The 20,213-nt window shown below is 45.5% G+C and overlaps 1 protein-coding gene across 5 annotated transcripts in view; it reads right to left on the bottom strand.

Moving 5' to 3' along the window:
* Positions 1–30: 30 nt before the first annotated feature.
* Positions 31–20,213, bottom strand: part of igf2bp2b (insulin-like growth factor 2 mRNA binding protein 2b) — an 84,146-nt gene continuing 63,963 nt past the window's right edge. For 3 of the 5 annotated variants that reach the window (XM_077246859.1, XM_077246858.1, XM_077246860.1), the window contains 7 exons: positions 17,448–17,579; positions 17,211–17,276; positions 15,925–16,041; positions 11,128–11,202; positions 10,892–11,023; positions 10,403–10,516; positions 31–3,617 (listed from right to left, as the gene is read on the bottom strand). In XM_077246859.1, coding sequence (XP_077102974.1) covers positions 3,519–3,617; positions 10,403–10,516; positions 10,892–11,023; positions 11,128–11,202; positions 15,925–16,041; positions 17,211–17,276; positions 17,448–17,579 — 735 coding nt within the window. In that variant the 3' untranslated portion in view covers positions 31–3,518. The remainder of the gene's footprint in view (positions 3,618–10,402; positions 10,517–10,891; positions 11,024–11,127; positions 11,203–15,924; positions 16,042–17,210; positions 17,277–17,447; positions 17,580–20,213) is intronic. The other 2 variants (XM_077246863.1, XM_077246862.1) reach the window with 1 other exon arrangement.

The following is a 20,213-nucleotide window of genomic DNA, read 5'->3' as shown; positions in this document are numbered from 1 at the left end:
ATAATCTTGATATAAAGATGAAGAAAAACATTGTTTTAAAAACTCTTTATTGCTCATATCCATGAGGAGGGTAATGTGACCCTTCCAGGAAACAAAAAAAGTGTATTGATGAGTGTTTCACATATCGTCCTACGTCTTATTGTCCCCAACTCACCCAAGCTTGGCTAGAGCCCAAAGTACACCAATGGAATATGCCCCCAATCTGAAATTAGTTTTATTATTTACATCATTTCCATTACATGATGTCATTATAAGAGTTAATCTCAGATCAGCATTAAAAGCATAGCCTTATCCAACACCTAAGTGTATTTACGGTACAAGTGGTCTATAAAGACATTTTGAACATGGTAGACAGAGCATGAAAATAAAGACAGCTGCAGAAGTAATACGGCAAAGATTATGTTTCATGTACACGTTTTCTTTGTAAATGATATGAGAAGAGACAGCTGGACATCCCTCCAGTTTGACACAGCAAACTTTTACTACAGAAACCCAAATTGAGAGGATCAAATTCAATCATGTCTAATATTATTATTACACTAACATTCAGCAGTAAACTGTAGATTATCCCTATACTAAACCTCACACAAATATGGTGTTAGAATCAAATTCAAAACTGACGTGTTAGATATGACATCCACTGTCCAAAAACACAAATAATAAAACGACAGAGCCATTTGCAACAAAGTAACATAAAGATACCGTCTTGCTTCTAAATGAGCCTATACTGGTTAAAGAACACTACGATTAAGCTGTATTCTTAGACACTACATACATGTATCTGTCAAGACGATTATTTCAGTAAAAACATAAACTGCAAGAAACGAAGTACTGTCAACCTAAATGTTCAGTTGCCCAAGAGTTGTATTAACCTCAATAGTTCATTTGAGCCAAACGGTCCATAAAGCAACGATCAGTTTCTTATGCAGGGATCTGAAACCTCTTTCACAAGAACAAGCAGGTAATGTTGGTGCCTTGCGCTAAATCTTTTTTTCTTCATGTTCTTTTATTTAGAAAAATAAAAAAATGCTCCAAGTGTGAGAGCTTTATAAGGTATACAAAATATGCAAATGGCAGAAAAGATCAGACTGAGGTACCCTGTTCTTGAGGTAGAACGTTATATTGTACAGGTTCACACAAAGCTGTGTGGACTTTCAATATATCATTTTCATGTCTCAATCATGGTTTTATCAGTTGCTTAATATCAACGTTACGGTCTATGATTGCTTAGACGGCACAGTACTGAAATACTGGCTATTTGCATTTGAACAAGAAATACTAAAACCAATATTTTTTATCTTTATTCCATTTGCCGTTTCTAATATCCAACATTAAAAGACTTGATGTAATTTGTATCCCTCACTAGTCAAATCACCTTTGTACATTAGAAAAAATGGGGAAAATAAAAAAGAACACCACATAACTTTTGCCTTGTCTTTTGTCAAAAAAGCACAAACATTAACAGACATTTCTGTCTTCTTTGTCTATGCACACAATGCCTAATGCAAACACACACTTGCAGAATATACTGTGCATCTCAGAAATCTGAGGGGGAATAGAGAATCATGATTGCTACACAGAAAGTACATGTTTGCAGAAGGCATTCACATCATATACATTCATGAGTGTCAGGAAGACCTAAAAGGGCTCCCATAGGCTCCTGTCACAGGACCTACAGACACAGTGCAGACTGCACATGAAATTCTACTTTTTCTGTTTAAAGGTTTGGGGTCAGTAAAGTAAAAAAAAAAAAAATGTTTTTGAAAGAAGTTGCATATGCTCAACAAGGCTTGATTTATTTGATCAAAAATACAGTAAACAGAAATATTATGGAATATTGTATTCTAATATGCTGATTAGATGCTTTAACATTTATTATTATCAATGTTGAAAGCAGTTGTGCTGCTTATTTTAGTGGAAACTGATTTTTCAGATTTTTTTATGCACAGAAAAGTTGAAAAGAACAGCATTTATTTGAATTGTAATACATTATATACATTGAATACATTATAAACATATTCACAGTAACTTTTTAAAGCAATTTTGTGGAATAAAAGTTTTAATTTACTTTAAAAAAACAAAATTGGTAACCCTTTAACTATGAGGTTCATTAGTTAGCATTAGATAACTACCTTAGTTAACATGAACTAAGAATGAACAATACTTCTACAGCATTTATTAATATTATTTAATATTGATTTCAATGTTTAGTAATACATTATTAAAATCAAAGGTTGTGCTTGTTAACATTAGTTAATGCACTGTGAACTACCATGAATACACAATGACCAGCTGTATTTTTATTAACTAACATTAACAAAGATTAACTAATACTGTAACAAATGTATTGCTCATTGTTAGTTCATGTTAGTTAATACATTAACTAATGAACCTTATTGTAAAGTGTTACCAAAAAATCTTACTGACCCCAAACTTTTGAACGCTAGCATATGTTAATAGTAAGGGTATATGTAATATCTTAAGTGGGGCATACAGGATGTCAACATTAAATTCCCAAAGTAAAATAATCCAGATTTTCTTCTGTTTTGGGACTGTAGTTATTTGTGCACAGTTGGCACACAGACAGCTCTCATACTGTGTGAGGAATAAGATGGTAATGTAATAGGGAAACATTTAAGAAAAAGAAATAGAAAGAAAAAAAGAGAAAAGAAAACAGGGCAGCAAGCAGAGGAGAACGCTCAGACTCAGCAGTATACATTTGAGGAACTGGAAGTGAAATGCTGGCGCACAAGTTAGCTCTCAACTTAAACCATGTACGTTCCTTTGTAACATTACTTAATGCTTTTAGTTACCGTGCTGTACTAATTACTAGAAAAAGTCGAGAAACAAATCTGATTACTCACATTAAATAGCCTGAAATGAATTTCCAAAAGAAAATTCTGTTGACTAAACCTATAGAATTATTTTTAGAATCTTATTAACATACTGCTGTGCAATTTTCCTATATCTTTTAATAAATTAGTAGACCTAATGGAACAACTAGACCTGCAAGTCTCTAAGAAATCTACCTGCAGTGTGCCTTTACCTCATCTAGCACTCTCCATCACAGTACACATATCCTCCCTGGACAGCAATATAGTGACGGCCCAGATCCGGGCCACATTTAGTACATGTGGATTCCACCCGTTCCAGATATGGGCTGGATCTGGGCCGACACTATGTAGTTGTCGGGATCTATTTAGTCTCACATCAGCTTAATCAGTAATAAAAAGAGCTCAATGAATTATCAGGCCCATCTCATAAAAAGATCTCTCTGACCTGATAACACTCGATCACCTTTCAGGTTCATTCATATCCACACGACCAAATGTTTTTGTGCTTTAAGTTCTTTGGTTTTTTTTTATTTTTTTACTGCTGGTCCTCTTCATCAGCTTCTGTCTCTCTCTGTTTCTCACTCTCCCTTTGTCTATCTCTTTAATTCGTTCTTTCTTTTGTTGATTTCGATTTGTCCTCGCATGAGCTACATTCATTATCTGCTGCTTGCTGGCATCTGCTGATCATTTTGATGGTTGTGAGGATGTTGGCACCATTTGCTGGTGTTTCCGCTCTTGCTGTTTGACCTGTTGTACGATCTCTCTGATCTTGCGCTGGGCCGTCTGCAAACAAACACACCATAGCCAAAGATGACTGGAGTGCACATGCAAATACATAATTTACATCAGCTAATATTTTAAGAACCTGAATGAAAAAGATACAAATTATATATTGCGTAGCAATCTATAAAATAAATAGTCTAAAAGAGGAAAGTCAAAAGAACGTCTGAGTAGGGAACGGAGACGTTACGTCGGATGACGACGAATGGGGTTTCGCTTAGAACACCTATCGACTTCGAGTATTACAAAACGAGCCAATGGCAAAGAAATGCCATGGGTCTGCGGAATTTGCATGGTGTAACTCTGCCCCACCTCGTGGGTATAAAAGGAGGAAGCCGGCAACAAGCAGATATGTTTCTTCGCTGAGGAGCCAAGACTGAGCTCAGGCGATCCCCGCGGTACAACAATGGGGTTACCAGTCTAATCACGCCACCTTCTCGGCTGTCTTCCAGTGCCCTGCGTAAATCTGAGATCCTTGTCGTGAGACTGGCACGGATGAAGGACTCCTATTTAGCACAGGAATACCAAGGTACACTGGGGAGCATATCCCATAGCTTAGAGGAAATTTGCAATTATTGCCAACCCAGAGGGGGGGACTTAGAAAGTACACATATGACCCAGAGGGATGCATATGGAGAACACTGGGGTGTTGTGGGTGGGTGGAATATTTCAACCCCAGGGGTGGCAAGGTGGCTTGCCAAGGGAAAGACACATGCTCAGAGAGGCTTACAGTGGAAATACACATGTGGGGGTCGCTCAGAGGAGGGACCATGCACACGGGAGGCTCCTAGCCGACGCGCAGGCAATAGACACTGGCGCCGACGTCAGGAGTGCTGGAGGAACTCAGGGCTTTCGGGGAAGCTCACCTGAGGAGAATATCGCACGTATCCAGTCTGTGGAGTGGAATGGCGAGCAAGCGAAGACACCTGAGCGGGTCCAGTACTAGCTGGTTGAAGCGAGTACATGAGAGGACACTGGCTCCACTCGGAGATTGTAGAATCTGGCGAATGTGTTAGGTGTCGCCCAGCCTGCAGCTCTGCAGATGTCTGCAAGCGAGGCGCCATGCGCTAGAGCCCAAGAGGACGCCACACTCCGGGTGGAGTGGGCAGTCACACCAAGGGGGCACGGTTGACCTTGCTGCTGGTATGCCAAGGCAATGGTGTCCACTATCCAGTGAGACAAACTTTGCTTGGAGAGAGCTTTCCCCTTCAGCTTCCCACCATAACAGACAAAGAGCTGGTCTGAGGTCCGGAAACACTTCGTTCTGTCTACATAGGCGCGGAGAGCGCGTACTGGACAGAGCAGTGCCAAGGCTGGGTCTGCCTCCTCCAGGGGCAGCGCTTGCAGGTTCACCACCTGGTCCCGGAAGGGAGTGGTAGGAACCTTGGGCACATATCCGAGCCGGGGTCTCAGGATCACGTGAGAGTAAGCCGGCCCGAATTCCAGGCACGCTTCGTCAACGGAGAATGCGTGCAGGTCCCCTACCCTCTTGACGGAGGCCAATGCAACCAGGAGCGCTGTCTTCATAGACAGGAACTAAGCTCCACTGATTGCAAAGGCTCAAATGGAGCACTCTGCAGGGCGGTTAGAACCACTGAGAGGTCCCAAGAGGGAACAAGAGGAGGGCGAGGAGGATTCAGTCTCCTCGCTCCTCTCAGGAACCTGACGATCAGGTCGTGCCTGCCAACAGACTTACCTTCGACCGGGTCATGGTTTGCGGCAATAGCGGCAACATAGACCTTAGGGGTGGAGGGAGACAGCCTTCACTCCAGCCTATCTTGAAGGAAGGAAAGCACGACACTAATCGAACATCTCCGGGGGTCTTCTCGGTGAGAAGAGCACCAGTTGACGAAGAGGTTCCACTTCAACGCATAGACGTGTCTTGTGGACGACGCTCTAGCGGAAGTGATGGTAGCCGCCACCGCTGGTGGTAGGGTACTCAAACCTGCCTCGCCCCGTCCAGGAGCCACACGTGGAGGTTCCAAGATCGGGACGAGGGTGCCATAGGGTGCCCCGTCCCTGAGAAAGGAGGTCCTTCCTCAGGGGAATCGGCCAAGGAGGTGCTGTCGCGAGGAGTACTAGTTCGGAGAACCAGGTCCGGGCGGGCCAGTACGGCGCGACCAGAATGACCTGCTCCTCGTCCTCCCTGACCTTGCGCAGGGTCTGTGCAAGAAGGCTCACTGGGGGAAACGCATATTTGCGGCCCCGCGGCCAGCTGTGCGCCAGTGCATCCGTGCCGAGCGTGCCCTCGGTCAGGGAATAATACAGATTGCAATGGGTCGAGTCGTGAGAGGCAAACAGATCTATCTGTGCGTCCCCAAACTGGGCCCAAATCAGCTGAGCCGACTGGGGATGGAGTCGCCAATCTCCCGGGAGGGGCTGAAGCCGTGAGAGCTCGTCGGCTGCACAGTTCAGGGCTCCGGGGATATAAATGGCATGAAGCGACCTCAGAGGAGGACTCCATATGAGGAGGTGGCGGGCGAGTTGCGACATACGGCGGGAGCGTAGACCACCTTGATGGTTGATGTACGCTACAGTGGCGGTATTGTCTGAACGGACTAGTACGTGTTGGTTCTTGAGCACGGCCGGAGGCGGCGCAAAGCAAGACGTACGGCCAGCAACTCGAGGCAATTGACGTGCCAAAGGCGGCGGGGTCCTGTCCAGGAGCCCGCGGCAGCACGTCCATTGCACATGGCACCCCAGCCCGTGGAGGAGGCATCTGTCGTTACAACAACATGCCGCGAAGCTCGTTCCAGGGGCACTCCGGCCCGTAGGAAACTGAGGTTCGACCACGGGGTGAAGGTCTGACGGCAGGTCGGAGTAACTGGTACTCGGAGGGTGCCGTGTTGCCATGCCCACCTCGGGACTCGGTCGCGGAGCCAAAGCTGAAGCGGTCTCATATGAAGCAATCTGAGTGGCGAACCGCGGCTGCAGTTGCCATATGCCCCAGGAGCTTCTGAAGAAACTTCAGTGGAACCGCACTCATGCGCTTGATAGTCTCAGGCAAGTCAGCAATGGCTGAGTGGAGAAGGCGACCAAGTCCATACCGAGAAAAGAGCTCCTCTGCACGGGGCAAAGTTTACTCCTTCCCCGGTTGTCCCGAAGGCCCAGACGAGCTAGGTGCCGGAGCACTGGGTCCCTGTATTCGCAAACCTGGTCTCAGGAGTGAGCTTAAGACAGCCAGTCACCGAGATAGTTCAGGATGCGAACCCTGCATGGGAATGGAGGGCATAGCCCGAATGGGAAAACAGCGTACTGATATGCGCGCGCCCTGACAGCAAACCGTAGGTATGGTCTGAGTCGAAGGAGAACGGAGACATAAAAGTAGGCGTCCTTCAGGTCGATCGCTGCAAACCAATCCTGTGGCCGCACACATCCAGAAATGCGTTTGGCCAGGAGCATCTTGAACGGCAGCCTGTGAAGGGAGCGGTTCGGACCAGGATTGGCCGTAACCCACCAGGCTTCTCCGGGACAATGAGGTAGGGGCTGTACACCCGGACCTCCTTTCGGCTGGAGGAACAGTCTCAATCGCACCCTTCGCCAGTAGGGTAGCAACCTCCGCTCTCATGATAGGGCATAGCCATCGACCAAAGTGGAGCGGACTCCCCTGAAGTGGGAAGGAGACCGTGCGAACTGAATCGCATAGCCGAGCCGATGGTTCGCGCGACCCAGCGGAACAGATAGGGAAGCTCTAGGCAGGCTCCTAACTGTGCCAGTGGCGTCGAGAACCACAGACGTCCCCCCGGTGGTGCAGCGAAGCGGAATGACCGGCCCAGACGTGGACGGCATAGCGGCCCGGTGTGGGGGCAAGGTCAAAACCGCACCCTGACAGAGGAGGCCAGGGAAGGACCAGCGTTCCACGGGGGCCTGCTCTGTTAGGGGTCTGGCGACAGAGGGGGACAGGGGCGAAGCGGTCGTGGACGGCACGCCGTGTCAACCACCTCCGGGACAGAGGGGGACGAGGAGAGCACGGCATGTGGGCGGCGCTCTGTGACGTCCGAACTCTCTGTGCTCAGAGACGGGAGAGTCAGTTCTTTGGAGACTAAGGATTCTTCCCCGGCCCTCACCCGGGGAAAGGAGTGGTCCTGCTACCAGCTCCTGGAAAGAACTGAGTCCCATCTCTGAGGAGCCCATCTCAAGAGCGCCGCTTAACCCGGTGTGTAGCGGGGGGCGGGGCTGGAGAGGACTGTTTTGGCGTCCGACCGCGGCCTCCAGAGCCGGCCCGGGTGAGCGGGCGGGGTGGGAGCCGCGGGGGGGCGCCCTCGGCGGTGGGCAGACCGAGGGATCTGAGCGGACGGCGGGGCCGTCGGGACAGAGTCAACCTCAGTCTGCTCCATGCCCGAGGAGCCCGTCTCAGGAGCGCCGCTTAACCCGGCGTGTAGCGGGGGGCGGGGCTGGAGAGGGGCTGTGGCGTCCGCCCGCGGCCCCCAGAGCCGGCCCGGGTGAACGGGCGGGGTGGGAGCCGTGGGAGGGCCCCTTCGGCGGTGAGCAGACCGAGGGATCTGGGCCGGCGGGGCCGTCGGGACAGAATCAACGTCAGTCTGCTCATGAGCGGCTGAGAGCTGTTGGTCAAGCCCTCAACCGCACCGCCGGAGAGGCCGACCTGGGATATGGGAATGTCAGACAGACGGGTCCGGGCGACATCCAGCACATCAGACAGGTTCAGCCACAGAATGGTGAGCATCACCTGACCCAGGGAGCGTACGGCCACTTTCGTCGCTCGGAGAGCAAGGTCAGTGACGGCGCGTAGCTCAGTGAAGAGCCCTGGGTCAGTCCCGCCCTCGTGCAGGTCCATGAGCATCTGGGTCAGGTGGACCAGCAGAATGACCATGGCATGCAGTGAGGCGGCTGCCAGTCCCGTAGCACTATAGGATCTTGCCACAAGCGTAGATGAAAAACTACAGGCCACGGGCGGGTGCTTAGGATTGCGCCGAGAAGAAGCACTCTGAGGACAAATAGCATCGCAACAGAGCGTTCAGCCGGGGGAACCCCAGTGTACCCAAGGGCAGTGGCCCCATCGAGGGGAGGAAAGGCGGATGAGATCAGCGAGCGGTCCTGAGAAGACAAGGGGGTCTTCTAGGACTTCGAGATCTCATCATGCACGTCCGGGAAGAGAGGTATTGGGGTTTGCCGCGGACGAGGGTCGGCGGCCTTACCCAAAACCAATCGTCCCAGGAAAGCATGGCCGTCATCTCCGGATTAGACTCAGGCACAGCCGTATGCACACCGGAAGGTGGCAGCTGTGACGAGCCCTCACTTCCAGAAGACTCAAGCCCACCTAGTGATGCTGCAACAGACACGGCATCTTCCTCTGTAGCTTCAACTGAAACACGCGGGCCACCAGAGGGTAGACTCGCGGGAATCAGCAGTTCACTAGCGGGCACCGTCATTGAAGAGGGGGGCTGGGGTCACGGACACATAGTCGGCGCCTTGTTCCAGACCGTAACCCTCAGGTCACCCTGGCCACCAGCCGAAGATCGGGGGGTGGATGAGGGGACTCTCACTCTTGCGAGTTCACCGAGTCTCAACCTATATATGACGCGATGATCACGTTCCCTTGCGAGAACATGAGTCACCCACGAGCGCTGTTCAAGCATGATCAAACACACTAGACAGCGCTCGTGCCCATCAGAGTCCGATACCAGTCCGCTGCAACCAGAAATGCACGGGCGAGCCGTCTTTAAAAAGACTTGCCGCGTGCGAGCTCTTTTATGAGAGGAGAGAAAAAACTCAGCGATGTTGAAGCGCACAGGGAGACACACACACACTGGCAGATTACTGCACAGATCAGCAGGCACTGTGAGCTCGCTGCAGATCGCCGTCACACCAACACCGGAGAGAGAAGCTCGTCTCGTAGAGCGAAGTCAGAGATGACTATGGAGTGAAGAAATACTCTTGGCTCCGAAGCGAAAACATATCTGCTTGTTGCCGGCTTCCTCCTTTTATACCCACGAGGTGGGGCGGAGTAACGCCATGCAAATTCCGCAGACCCATGGCATTTCTTTGCCATTGGCTTGTTTTGTAATACTCGAAGTCGATAGGTGTTCTAAGCGAAACCCCATTCGTCGTCATCCAACGTAACTCGGAGTGACAACGAAAGGCGAACAGTAGTTTGGTAACAAGTTGATATCGAGATTGGAAAAAAGGTGGTGATGAATTAAAGAATCTCAAGAATAATAATTATGTCACGTTGATGAAGCTTTGTAATTATCTAGGACCAGTCAATAGTTGTACTCAGTTGCTAGATTAAGCACTACAACCAATACTTGTTGTAAAGTCTATAAATTTCCACCACACTTTATAAATGTATTAATCTTACATTGATCATTGCACATACATAAAGCACATCAAATATGATAAAAGGAGGCTCAACTGTGCTTGCTTGATTCAAGAGAACAAACCTTATTGTGGAAGCTTAAACGTGCTTGTGACACATCAAATCATACAAAGTACAAATCATATTGGTTCTTGTGCATCAAGCAAACATGTTTGAACTTCAGTTGACCATATTTGATGTGCTCTATGTATGTGTGTTGATCAAGGTTTATATGTGAATAAAAGCCAAAACTAAGACAATTATATCTCTTTAAAAAAACTTAAAGACTTATTAAACCGCTTGATTATAGATTAATAGTGATGTTTTTATGGGTTGTGTGGACTTTTAATGGATGGACAAAATTGATGATGGAATATGAAAAACAAAAAACTTGACTTGGTTTGACACTGGTGTTTTAGACTCAAATAAAAGTGTAACCAGTTTAAGGCCTGGAGTAATGTCAAAAACTTACCTGACTGGCGAAGAAATGTCCAATAATCTTAACAAACACTTCATCGTTCTCATCTGGTGCCTGGTCCCGTGGTACAATGACCTCAGCACTGGTCAGATTCTGTAGCTCATTGACCTGTGGGTGGTAAGAGGTCAGAGGTTAGACAAACAGACCCCATTTAGACCTGATATTAACATTGAAATCACAAGTGTTTAAACTAACAATGGGGAATGATGTTGTCCAACAGCAACTACTGAGGTTTACTTCATGAGCATATGTGACATTTTTTAATCTGTTTGTGGCAAGGTTGTGAAATACATTTTTACTTTGATCAACATGCAGTAACATATTCAGAGATGCACGTTGTCCCTCGAAATCCGATCACAGGTGGTGACAGATACATTTTACTACCAGGTGTAAATAGCAATGTGTCTCACTTGACTTGTGATTGGATCACCCGAGACAGATGTTAAAACCATCCGTAAACACGTGCTCACATATCATACATACCGTTTTTCCACCTTTCCCGATGACTCGTCCGGCGGCTGATGAAGGTACTTTTATATGTGCCTCCAACTTCACCTCTTCCTTAGCTGTGAAAAAATTCTCCTCTTTCAACTTCCCATATATCCTCCCCTGTGCCTACAGTCACACACAGAGATAAGTAAAGGAGAAATGAGGAATGAATATAGAGATCGATGTAAAACCCCCTGATGAAATCTGTCGTTTGTCATTATGGCTTTTACCTTGAACTGAGCCTCTGGTGGTCCGGTGATGATGACCATCCTCTCAGGCTCATCAGGACTGTCTGGTGCAGCAATCTTCAGTGACACAAAACAGCACTTTCTTTTTTCCACTGTCTTGATTTAAGCATTTGAGTATAAAGGACCACTTAAACCGCTTCAAGTGTCAGTGATACCTTGATACAATACAAATAAACTAGCTGTTTAAGAGTTTGTAAGGTGATGAACAGAAGCCTATCAAGACAACCTATATAGCTAGTCTCTGAAGCAATGTAGACTCAGCCATTAAACAATGTGTTGTATAATTGCTTTGCGCTCTTGTTGTGCAACTGATTATCTAGTGCAAATTAACACGTGTGTCCTCTCTGTATGATACAAGTATTAATTATTTTCCTGCCGAAACTTTCCTTTTTCTATTCCTATTTGGTCGCCTTTGTTCCAGTGGCTGAAGTGGCACCAAATACTTGACAAATACGTTTAAAAGCAAATATTATGGTCTAAAGCAAAAGTTTTAACAATTTTCAGTCCAAGTACTTCGTTGCCACCAATATTCCCTTAATTTTTACCAGCAGATTTAGTTCTCTTACGAGAGTATCTCTCGTACTGCGTAATATCTTACGCTATGGGGGAAAACCTCTTTTCCATGAGATATTGAAGCCAAAAATTATCCTTAATTTTGAATTAATGTAAAACGCTGTGCGGCAGCATGCAGGCATAGGCAAGACGGCTCGCGCGCCTATTGGCTGCCCTGCGGCAACAGCAGCAACCAATCGAGAGAGGCCCTGCGAGACGTGATACCCAATGGGGGCATGAGTCACCGGCGAAATGAGGAAAGATTGTGTTTTGGTGAAAAAAACAATCTCCATTTCTCAAACATTTTTCAGCTCCTCGTAGTCGGAGCGGCTGAAAATGTCAATATTGCGGCAATGAGCTTGTTGTATAACACGCACGCCTGCAAACAAACGCCGAAACACACAAAACTGTAATGACGCTGTCAACCCGTGGGCACGCGTCACCGGCGTAATGAGGAAAGAGTGTGTTTTTGTCCCGCCGAGGCCGGACCAATCTCCATTTCTCAAACATTTCTCAGCTCCTCGTAGTCTGAGCGGCTGAAAATGTCAATATTGCAGTAATGAGCCTGTTGTATAACACGCACGCCTGCAAACAAACGCCAACACACACAAAACTGTGATGACGCTCTCTTATCTGCACGAGAGACCCGTGTTCGATACCAGCTCTCACAGCAGATAAACAAAAAAAAGCGGCCAGACTTCCACCGAACTTTCGCTCGTTCAGTTCCAGAAAATGCGACTGTTCCAGTGTATTTTGCAGTAAACAAGCCGGTGCCATGGGCCGCTTGCCTGCACACAAATGCCGTTTCCACGGTGACCCAGATAAATCCCCAAAAAGAGTGTATTTTCTGGTATTCCGGCCACGGCTGATGGTGTTATGAGTGTTGTAAGAATGCCCACGTCTCAGTAGGTTGTCCGGCGCCCACATTCCCTCACAGAACCGCTCAACCCCATGGGGTTTGTCCCGCTCGCTCTCTCTCCACAATCTGTCATAGAGAATTCGAGCGCGACCAGGCTGCCCGCCGTGATCGGCGCGCTCCCCACCTCGCACACTGTAAATACAGTGTTTATGTCTCAGCACACCGAAGCCCGGATCTCATTCTACCTCTAGCTATTCACGCAGGGAGACTGGTTTATGTCAATAGATCCGAAAGACGCCTTTTTCCAAAATCAAATAGCGTCACGTCACAGGCGATTCTTGAAATTCACCAAATTTCACCAAAGCATTCTGAGAGCCGGTTCGGATTCGGTGTCTACTCGCGAACCAGTTCTTTGTGTTTCGACAGCCAAAGAACCGGTTCTCGGCCAGGAAAACTGGTTCCAAAGCGGCACAACTCTTTGCTGGATTAGAACCGTTCTTTTATCACGTCATGCTTACATCGGGGACTGGGGGCGGGGTTAGATGTGTTCTAAACATCTTTTCTGACCGCAAAGCCAGGAGAAACATTTGCAGAAACACGATGTAGTCCGCCATTGTAATTGTTATGCTTGCAGTTGGTGCAAGCGTTTCTAGCTTTTTTTTTATTTTATTTTTTTATTGAAAACATTATTTAAGCAAAGAAGAAAACAGTCACAATATAGAACAAATAAATGGAAAGAAAAAAAAGACAAGACAGGGGTACATAACTAATCAGAAAAGATTACATATCAAAGGAAAAGATTAAAAGACTTACATATTTCAATTGTTTTTAAAGCCTTCTTGGTACACGAGTTAGAGATAATCCCAAAGTAATGTTGTACTTGCAAGCGTTTCTAGCTGAGACGTATAGCGACATACACAGTGACGTAACGACGTCGTCCGCTGGGCACTTTAGTCAGTGGAAAAACAAACAGGTTCTGAGAAGGTTCGCAAGTTGAACCAACTCCGAACCAACTTTGAACAAGCACCAGTTCCGAACCAGTTCTTTTTTGAAGGAAAAGGGGTACCAGAGGGAGTGTTAAACACAATCACACAGGCTAGAGCCCCGTCTACTAGACGGCTCTATTCCTCAAAGTGGTCGGTGTTCTCTGCCTGGTGTCAAGCTCAGGGCTTTTCACCCGCAGGCTGCGGGGTTACGGAAGTGCTCTCCTTCCTTCAGGAGCTGCTGGATAAGGGCAGAACCCCATCCACGCTCAAAGTATACGTGGCGGCCATAGCGGCGTTTGCAAAACCGACGTCTGGCCAGTCACTGGGGAACAATGACCTGGTTATGCGATTCCTCAGGGGAGTTCGGAGGCTGAATCCTCCCAGACCCCCCTCAGTCCCTGTGTGGGACCTTTCTATGGTTTTTGAAAGGTGCCCCATTCGAGCCAATCCATTTGTCAGACATGAAACATCTGTCTCTCAAAACGGTATTCCTTATGGCTCTCGCTTGAGTGAAGCGCGTAGGGGACTTGCAAGCGGTTTCAGTAAACGCGTCATGCATGGAGTTTGGGCCTAATGACTCAAAAGTCATACTCAAACCAAGGCATGGGTACGTGTCCAAATCCCTCAACACACCGTTTAGGACCCAGGTTATATCCCTGTGCGCCCTCCCGGTTCATGATGAGGAGGAGGATGCGAGTCTCTCCACTGCCCTGTCAGGGCACTGAGAGCTTATGTGTCCCGCTCGTCTGTCTTCAGACAGACTGAGCAGCTCTTCGTTTTGTTTGGCGGACCCTCCAAGGGACTGGCCGCATCAAAACAGAGCCTATCCAGATGGATAGTCGATGCCATAGCGCTGGCTTACACTTCCAAGGGCCTGCAGTGTCCTTTGGGTGTCAGAGCTCACTCCACGAGGGGCGTGGCCTCATCGTGGGCGTGGTCTAGCGGGATTTCCTTGCAAGATATCTGTAGGGCGGCAGGCTGGGCCTCGCCGTCTACATTTATAAGGTTTTATAACCTAGAGGTTCCCGCCTTACAGGCCAAGCTGCTGTCGGTCTAGAATTCAGTACTATCTGCCCCGCTGCGCCGGCTCAGAATGCTGATTTTTGCTTGTGCATCGCTCACTGATCGATAGAACAGCTCCATGGGTGTTGAATAACCCGTACTCATACCCAGTTCAGGCTGAACACGTTCACCCTGTCTGCGTGAAACACTGTTTTTTTTTTTTTTTTTTTTTTTTTTTTTTATTATGTAATCCAATACATACAAGTAACTGACACAACAAAAAACATAAAGGTCTCATACATAAACATTAACATGTAAACATGAAAATAACATACGTAAACGTGTGTGTGTGTGTGTGTGTGTGTGCATGTATTACTGGGTGTGTAAGTGGAAATAACTTAACAGAAGACAATCCTACAGATACAACAGAGATGATAAAAATGAACTAAATAGTAATAATAATAATAAAAATAATAATAATAAAAAAGATTTAATTAAATAAATAAAAATAAATAAAGAATTAAGGCTAATATGGTTAAAAAAAAAAAAAAACAATTTTTTTGAAACGTTAAACACTGTTAACATAACTAGCTCCCGTGGGATGCTATTTCATGGGGAATGATGCTTGTAGCCTCTCTTCTCTGACTCTCTGTGAGTCTACGGTGATTATGCACTATATGAGCCCCGGGCTACTGCCCTTGGGACTTTGGTGTCGGATCCCAGTACGCACGGCGTGTTGCATTGTGTTCCCCATAGCGTAAGATATTACGCAGTACGAGAGATACTCTCATAAGAGAACGTACTCGGTTACGTAACCTCGGTTCTCTTCAGAGAGGGAACAAGTACTGCGTATCTTGCCGTGCATACAACAGCGCTAGTTCGCTTCAGTGATGAAAACCAGTTTGTATCAGCCTATCGAGCGTATTTATAGGCCAAGGCCACGCCTATTCTGGCGGGATGTGACGAAATGGGCACGAAGTGCCCCCCATTGGTATCACGCAAGGGCCTCTCTTGATAGGCTGCTGCTTTTGCCGCAGGGCAGCCAATAGGCGCGCGAGCCGTCTTGCCTATGTCTGCATGCTGCCGCACAGCGTTTTACATTTTTGGCTTCAATATCTTGTGGAAAAGAGGTTTTCCCCCATAGCGTAAGATATTATGCAGTACTCGTTCCCTCTCTAGAGAGAACCGAGGTTACGAATACAATTTTAAACACACTAACTCTGAATATGATTTTGGTCCAGTTTTGAAGGTTTTCTTAGTCCGGAATAACAAGCCTTAGAACGCAATCTGGTCCACTTTATTCTTTCATTCGAGTCTCATGCTAAACTGGTTAATGTTCGCAACTTTAGTGGGATCAGCATGTGTCTCAAAGTGTCTCACTTTTATTGAGGCTCCAGCGAAGTGTGCCAGCTCTTTAATGTGCTGCCCTTTCTTCCCGATGAGAGCTCCTACTGCTGGAGTGGGGATGAAAAGATAGACCACTTCCTGTTCAGCAGACTGAAACACACACGCAGACAGCCTTTACTCCTAGTAGTCAAGTCAAGTTTATTTATAGTAAAAGGAAGTATAGTAAATATATAGTAAACAGCATTGGCTTCACAAAATTGTTCAAACAGAATACAACCATTTCAGTTATAAAACTTCTATTTTAACCAAAAAGCAGATCTACAAAAGATAATGTACTAGTAGTAGCATTTTTCAGGTCAATTCTGTTTGATCCTACTATTTGTTTTTCTGAGATTTGTTGACAATATCTCAGCATCTCTGAGCAGAGAAAAAGACAGAGATAACCAAATAACTAAATAATAGGATTATTTAGGTGGATAAATAATAGAATATCCCACAAACCCTTAGAACCTGGTGGCAGGTTCTAAGAGATTAGAATGCATCTTTTAAAATGCATTGTGATAAATACATCAAACATATATTAAATACATATTTCACAAGGTTGGACAAAACTGATGATTTAACAATACCCTTCATAATAATAATAACATGATACAAACTTTAAAGAGTTGGAATTTTTACTGAATAGAGGATTTCAATTAATAGCAATTCAAAGAAATTCAACAGCCAAAAAATAATTCCATTAAACCAGCTCAAACACATTTTTTTGTTGGAGTCACTTTATTAGAATGTATAGTGGAAAGTGGACAAAAAGCAAAGTATGTGTGTGGGGGAACTTTAAATTATAAAATTATTATATAATAGTGCAAGTAGACATTAACCAAGATTAATAAATGCAGTAAAAGTATTGTCCATGGTTAATTCAAGATACCTAATAATTTAACTAATCTTAAAAAATTGAACCTTGTTCAAGTGTACTTTAAAGTAAAGTGTTACTAAAAGTTTAAGTATGACCTTTTATGTTTTAAAGTTGATTAATAACTTTTAATGACGTAAATATAATGACATATCTATAAATTAATAGCAGGTGGTATTTCAAACTTTAAGTTATTAATATCATCTAATGTTTCTGGAAATAAGCCATATATTAAAATTTGCTTAAAACATGGCAGCTCAATGTGTCACAAACTAGTTCTCTAGTGATAAAAAATACTTTTGAAAGGCTTCTAAGGGGGTTCAGATAGTCACAATATACAGCAGTGTGCAGGGTAAGAAAAAAATTAGAGCTCGTTTGAGATACACATATAACAAGTACTCACCACTTGCTGAAGAGATAATGCTCCAGAGGAGGCCCCATACATGCCCCCCATTACTGAAGAGGGTCCCTGTGATGGCAAACACACACCCATAGCATTTGGTGAGATGAATGTAACCCGAAATTACTAAGAATAAGATGAAAGACAATTTACTGTCCCACACACACTTAACACATCACACATTCATTTATAAATTCATTCGCAGTCAAGTGTCCTGATATAGCACATCCTAATACTCACCAGCAGGGGGCTGTAGTTGGCAGGGGTGGACAGAGATCCACGCAGACCAGAGGTTGGAGGGAGAACAGACAAGCCAGAGGAAAAGATCCCCAATGCACTCATGTTTAGACCTGGCATCATGTTAGTCTGCTGCTGAAACCAATATGGAGAGAGATGCGAATCTTAAGAATATATGTGATATCAAAGGTTGTATTTGTTAACATTAGTTCATGCACTGTGAACTAACACGAACAAATGAATAGCTGGATTTTTATAAACTAACACTGAGAAAGATTATTAAATAATAAATGTATTGCTCATTGTTAGTTAATACATTAACTAATGTTTACTAATGGACCTTATTGTAAAGTGTTACCATGTTAGCTAACTAGTCCATATAAAATAGGGAGATTAAAATTCGCAGAGCAATATATAGACTATTATTAAAAAAATGGTCCAAAGCTTGTCTTGTTTTCTATTGTACAGGCAGAAGCTCTAAGATAAGTCAACTCTACAAGATCCAATAATCAATCATTAAATAATAAATAATGATAATAAATAATTCAACTTAAATCAATATTTCATGTCCATGAATTTATTTATTAGGTAAGTGTTACTTGTTTAGAGCATTCAAATTTGAATTAATATAATTCTCCAAAATGATACTTCACGTTATATTTGTGTATGTTGGAAGATCTGTGTCCGTAAAACTGGATCCTGTTTCAACAATGTTATTTAATGTTTTTTTTAAGAATATTTGATGACACAGAAAAGAACACGGGAAACTCTTTGGGGGGTAGTTTGACTGCATTCAATCCCAGGAGAAGATTGGAAAAAGGTATTTTTCTACAATGTAGTTTTATAATTACACATTTTTCAAATCAAATAAAGTTTAACAGTTCTACAAACATGGGTTTTTACTTTTGACAGCAACTCAGGTTAGAGTTCAGGTCAGGTTAGATTTGAAATAATCAAAACACGTATGTCTTTATATTTCATATCTAAATAGGGCGTCAATAGATTAAACAAATTATTTCGACTAAATATATGTGGCAACGCCCCCAGCGTGAATGTGTCTGAAGCATCTATGTCAACTAGTCCAGTGGAAAGAATGATAGTCACGGGCGGGTGACGTCATGACCAGAAAGAGATAAAAGCATATCCGTTGCAAGCGGCATTAGCTTCTGTTGCCTCAGCAAACGATCTGTGTCAATATATATATATTGGAAATGGCGAAACAAATTTACAAGCTCTGTGCTTCTCCCTGCCCGCGTTATTTAACGGGTGGGGACTCCTTTGGGTTCAAAAATAGTCAGCTCAGGTAGTTCTTGCCGGTATGTTTCAGGCTCCCAAACTGGCTGTCTCTATATCACCAGAGGCCAGCCTCGAGTGGCTGGTTCCCTTAGCAGATAAGAGGACACAGAATCCAGTTTGGTTCTCGTCCTCCACGCTACAATGGGGTGTTGCTCATAGTAGTACATCCCGAGCAGGCTCTGGTAATGGAGCAAGAGGTAAAGGCCCTGTTAGCGAAGGAAGCTATAGAACAGGTGTACTCATCCGACAGAGAGTCAGGTTTTTACAGCCGTTATTTCATTGTTCCAAAAAAGGATGGAGGGTTGCGTCCCAAACTAGATCTTCGTCTGTTGAAACGTTCAGTACAGAAACTCAAGTACAAGATACTAACACTCAAACAGATCGTGACTCAAATCAGATCCGAGGACTGGTTTGTCACGATAGATATAAAAAGCGCTTACTTCCATGTCTCCATCCTCCCTCAGCAAAGGAGGTTCCTGCGGTTTTCATTCGGGGGCAAAGAATACCAGTATCAGGTACTTCCTTTCAGTCTAGCTTTATCACCCCGCACGTTCACAAAGTGCGTAGATGCAGCAGCAGCAGCAGCGTTCAATGTGATACCCTTTAGCCTGCTGTACATGAAACCTTTGCAGTGGTGGCTCAGGACCAGAGGGTTCTCCCCGAGGGGAAACCCACTTCGTATGACTGGAGACTCCACCCCGAGGCGGTGGAGCAAATATGGGAGTTTTATGGCCAGGCAGAAGTGGATCCGTTTGCGTCTCAGCACACGACGCACTGTCCACTATCCCCTGGGGCTGGATGCTATGGTTCAGACGTGGCTGAGGCTATGTCTGTACGCATTTACCCCTGTTGCTCTGCTCCCAGGAGTTCTGGAGATAATCCGTCAGGATGGAATAAACCTTCTCCTAGTAGCACCATGCTGGCCGAGCCGAATTTGGTTTGTGGACCTCATTCATCTTCTCGACGGCCCTCCTTTGGAGATCCCGATCAGGAGAGACCTTATGTCTCAGGCAGGGGGCACAATATTTCACCCCCGGCCAAAGATTTGGAAACTGTGGGTGAGCCCAACTCATAGAGAAAGTATTCACTTCTTGGCGTCGCAAGCGCCGGTGGGATCCGGTTAACTGTTCAGTAAACACAGTACTCAAGTTTCTGCAAGACCGTTTGACATCAGGTCTATGTCCACCCACGCTCAAGGTATACGTGGCGGCCATTGCGGCTTTCCATGCCCTGGTGGGTGGTACATCTCTGGGACCAGACCCCCTGATTATTTGTTTCCTTCGTGGCACTTTGATGCTGAGGCCTGCAACTCGCACTAGGGTGCCGGCTTGGGACTTGGCAATAGTTCTAGAAGGCCTATCTGGGGCTTCCTTCGAGCCCTTAGATTCGGTCTCAGAGAAATTCCTCACCTTGAAGATTGTTTTTCTGCTAGCTATTTCGTCCTTCAAAAGAGTCGGAGACCTTCAGGCCTTT

This window comes from Siphateles boraxobius, unplaced genomic scaffold (genome assembly GCF_051911475.1).
Source record: "Siphateles boraxobius isolate OS27281-9 unplaced genomic scaffold, OSU_SipBor_1 29, whole genome shotgun sequence".
Lineage (NCBI taxonomy): Eukaryota > Metazoa > Chordata > Actinopteri > Cypriniformes > Leuciscidae > Siphateles > Siphateles boraxobius.
The sequence above is the reverse complement of the archived record's forward strand: the minus strand, read 5'-3'. Positions and strand labels throughout refer to the sequence as shown.